Source organism: Apium graveolens, chromosome 11, assembly GCF_009905375.1.
Source record: "Apium graveolens cultivar Ventura chromosome 11, ASM990537v1, whole genome shotgun sequence".
In the NCBI taxonomy this organism is placed as follows: domain Eukaryota; kingdom Viridiplantae; phylum Streptophyta; class Magnoliopsida; order Apiales; family Apiaceae; genus Apium; species Apium graveolens.
In genome coordinates this window covers 194,583,985-194,587,016 of record NC_133657.1, presented here as the reverse complement: position 1 = coordinate 194,587,016, position 3,032 = coordinate 194,583,985, and the positions used below count along the sequence as shown (strand labels likewise).

The following is a 3,032-nucleotide window of genomic DNA, read 5'->3' as shown; positions in this document are numbered from 1 at the left end:
TTGCATGCACTATTAAGAAGTCATATGTATGATAGTATCTGTCTTACAAATGACTATACTTGTAATCATGACAATTTTTTTATTTTTTTTTCAAATATTGCAGCCCTGCCCAAACTTTAAAAGCAAGTTACAACCCATCCAATTTTATTAGCCAGCCAAAAAACTCTCTAACATCTGAACTTGAAAATGTAAGACATCAATTTCAAGTATAAACTTTAAATGTTAAAATCAGAGGGGTCTTCTGGCTTTAAAAAAACAACACAAAGAGAGGGAGATCATTTTGGCTCACCTGACATCATTAAAACACGTTAGTTTGAACCTAGTTTCAACTAAAAGACCCTTTATCCCTGCAGTCAATCTACCTGTTAATAAAAACTTTTATGTGTAATGTCACACTAGAAAGTCCCATCTTTTATTCTTTTAAAAGACGACCAATATTCAAGTCTTTGATCACTCCATTCTTTGATCTTTCCACCTCCCTTCCTTCCATTATGCAAGTCTCATCTGTTACACCAAAAGCAAGCCACAATTATAAAAAATACTCTTCTACTACTACTGCTGCTACTACTACTATTACTACTAATACTACTCACACATAAAATATAATATTCTATACGTAAATGTTTAGTTCGGAGGGAAATGTTGTGTGGCACAAATGTTCGGTACAGAAAATCGATAGGCAGGAGTTGCTTCAGCAGAAGGGATGTGTTATATGGATCACGGGTCTCAGTGGCTCAGGTTCGCATATTTTTTAAATGTAACTTTGATTTACAGAATCACGATTAGAAGTTCCCCTGTTTTCTGATTTGAATGTGACTCAATCTGTTTACTAAATGCAGCAAGTTATAGAGAGAATTAGGATGTATGCACCAAAGATATTGACTTATGTGATATGTCTGGCTTTACTCTGGTGAACATTAGTCAACTATTTATATTTGATTGTTCTTATGGAAATTTATTTGGAGGTAATGGCTATTTAAAAATGAATATTGAAGAGTATGCGTAGGCAAAATATATTATGACCACCATGGCCTATTTTTGTACAGTACAGAAAATGTTTTCATGATGATCTCCAAAATAAATTTTGTTTGATCTCCCATTCTTCTATTGTTTCCTTATTGGATTTTTATGTGAGATTTGTTTTTATAAAATTGATGTATTTACTTCACTAATGTGTAAAGCCCTGTAATATAACATAGGGAAGAGCACTTTGGCTTGCGCTGTAGCTAGAGGCTTGCACATGAGAGGAAAGTTGACCTACATTCTTGACGGTGATAATGTTCGTCATGGTCTGAACAAGGATTTAACTTTTAAAGAAGATGATGTTGTTGAGAACACACGAAGAATTGGTAGGTTCTTTTCCTTTTTCATTAGAATTTACATTGTCTTCGTTCTTCTTTTCTGTACTACTGCTCAAAGTACTTAAGTTTCGAGAGTTTCAGGTGAGGTTGCTAAGCTTTTTGCAGATGCTGGAGTTATTTCTATTGCTAGTCTTATATCTCCCTACAGAAAAGACCGTGATGCTTGCCGTGCTTTGCTGCAAGAAGGAGATTTCATCGAGGTCTGTTAATATGATGCATTGTACATCTGGGAAACTACTTGGGGTTGAATTGAGGATTATCAAAATTTATTGACCCGACAAACTTACATATTAGGATTGCACTTCATAGGTTTTTATGGATATACCTCTTCAAGTGTGCGAGGCAAGGGACCCCAAGGGTTTGTATAAGTTGGCACGAGCTGGAAAGATTAAAGGTATGTTAATGTAAAATAAGCATGGACAGGGAAGATTGAATCAGGAAGATGACCCCCCCCCCTTCCCCAAGGAAAGTAGCAGAAGTGATCAAGTTGCATCATCTTTAAACATATCTATGCTGTAAAAGCATTTTATCCACACCTAGTCCTTGGAGAATTTGTTTTCACCTAGAAAACTAAGCTCACAAGTTAATCTGTAATCATTTCACAAATTTCATTTGCAGGTTTTACAGGCGTTGAAGATCCATACGAGCCACCATTAAAGTCTGAGGTATGCATGCTTTGTAGAAATGATACATTATAATTTATAAGATACTGACTAGTTTTTCTGATTCTTATGGTTTGCACTTCTTAAGGATCGTAACTTAATGTAGGTCAACAAGTCTTTGCACCACTGCATATTTTTATGTTGTATATTATGAAGCTGTAAAGTGACCTTTAAATTAGTGAATATTTATACTACAGATAGTACTACAGCAGAAGGAAGAGATATGTCCATCCCCTTCTGATATGGCAGACATAGTCATTTCCTACTTGGAGAGGAAAGGTTACCTGCAGGCTTAGCTGAGCAACACAACAGCTATGAAGCTCCTCTAGATTTTGCAACAAATAGTAATCGGAAATTTTCTAGTTTCGTGTGTTTGTTGTACAATAAAAGATGGCATCAGGTTATTTAATTGACTGATTAACTAATCATGTACTAGTCATCCTGGTATGTTTGTATATCAGTCAAATGCAATACCAGGTTAGTTAATTGATTGGTGGTTATCTGGTTATCCCTGTTCTTGAAAGATTAGTTCATTGATTAGTTGAATAATCTAATGGTTATCTGTTCTCAGTCTGTTATATTGTTTGGACAAGTCAAGGCAGCGGAATCAGAAATTTAGTTGGGGGGGGCGAACCAAATTATTTCATATTTTTTAAAAATTTTACATTGAAATTTTGGTGAATTTTTTTAGTTGACGGGGACCGGGGCTCTCTACGGTCCCCCTAGTTCCGCCCCTTGATATACATTTATTTGACAGTTTGTTTTGGTAATGCAATATTTATGCAATTTTCATGTGAATATACAATGGAAAAGTCAAAAGAGTAAGTGATGTTGGAAGCTTACTTGAATCTTTCTGAAAATATAATTATTATACAATAAGAAATATATAAATTTGTGATTTTGGATCTCATCGTCTATTAACCTTAAAGAATAATGAACAACTGATTTGCCATTTTGTTACCTATTTATTGAGGTGGAAAACGAATGACTGGCGTCCATAACAAAGCAC

At 34.9% G+C, this 3,032-nt stretch overlaps 1 protein-coding gene across 1 annotated transcript; it reads left to right on the top strand.

Annotated features, from left to right (window-relative positions):
- The first annotated feature begins 309 nt into the window (after positions 1-309).
- LOC141696772 (adenylyl-sulfate kinase, chloroplastic-like) lies at positions 310-2,733 on the top strand. Its single transcript, XM_074500897.1, has 6 exons — positions 310-738; positions 1,200-1,349; positions 1,443-1,561; positions 1,671-1,755; positions 1,980-2,026; positions 2,221-2,733. The coding sequence occupies exons 1-6, from the start codon at positions 621-623 to the stop codon at positions 2,317-2,319; spliced, it is 618 nt and encodes a 205-aa protein (XP_074356998.1). The 5' UTR covers positions 310-620; the 3' UTR covers positions 2,320-2,733.
- Positions 2,734-3,032: the final 299 nt, after the last annotated feature.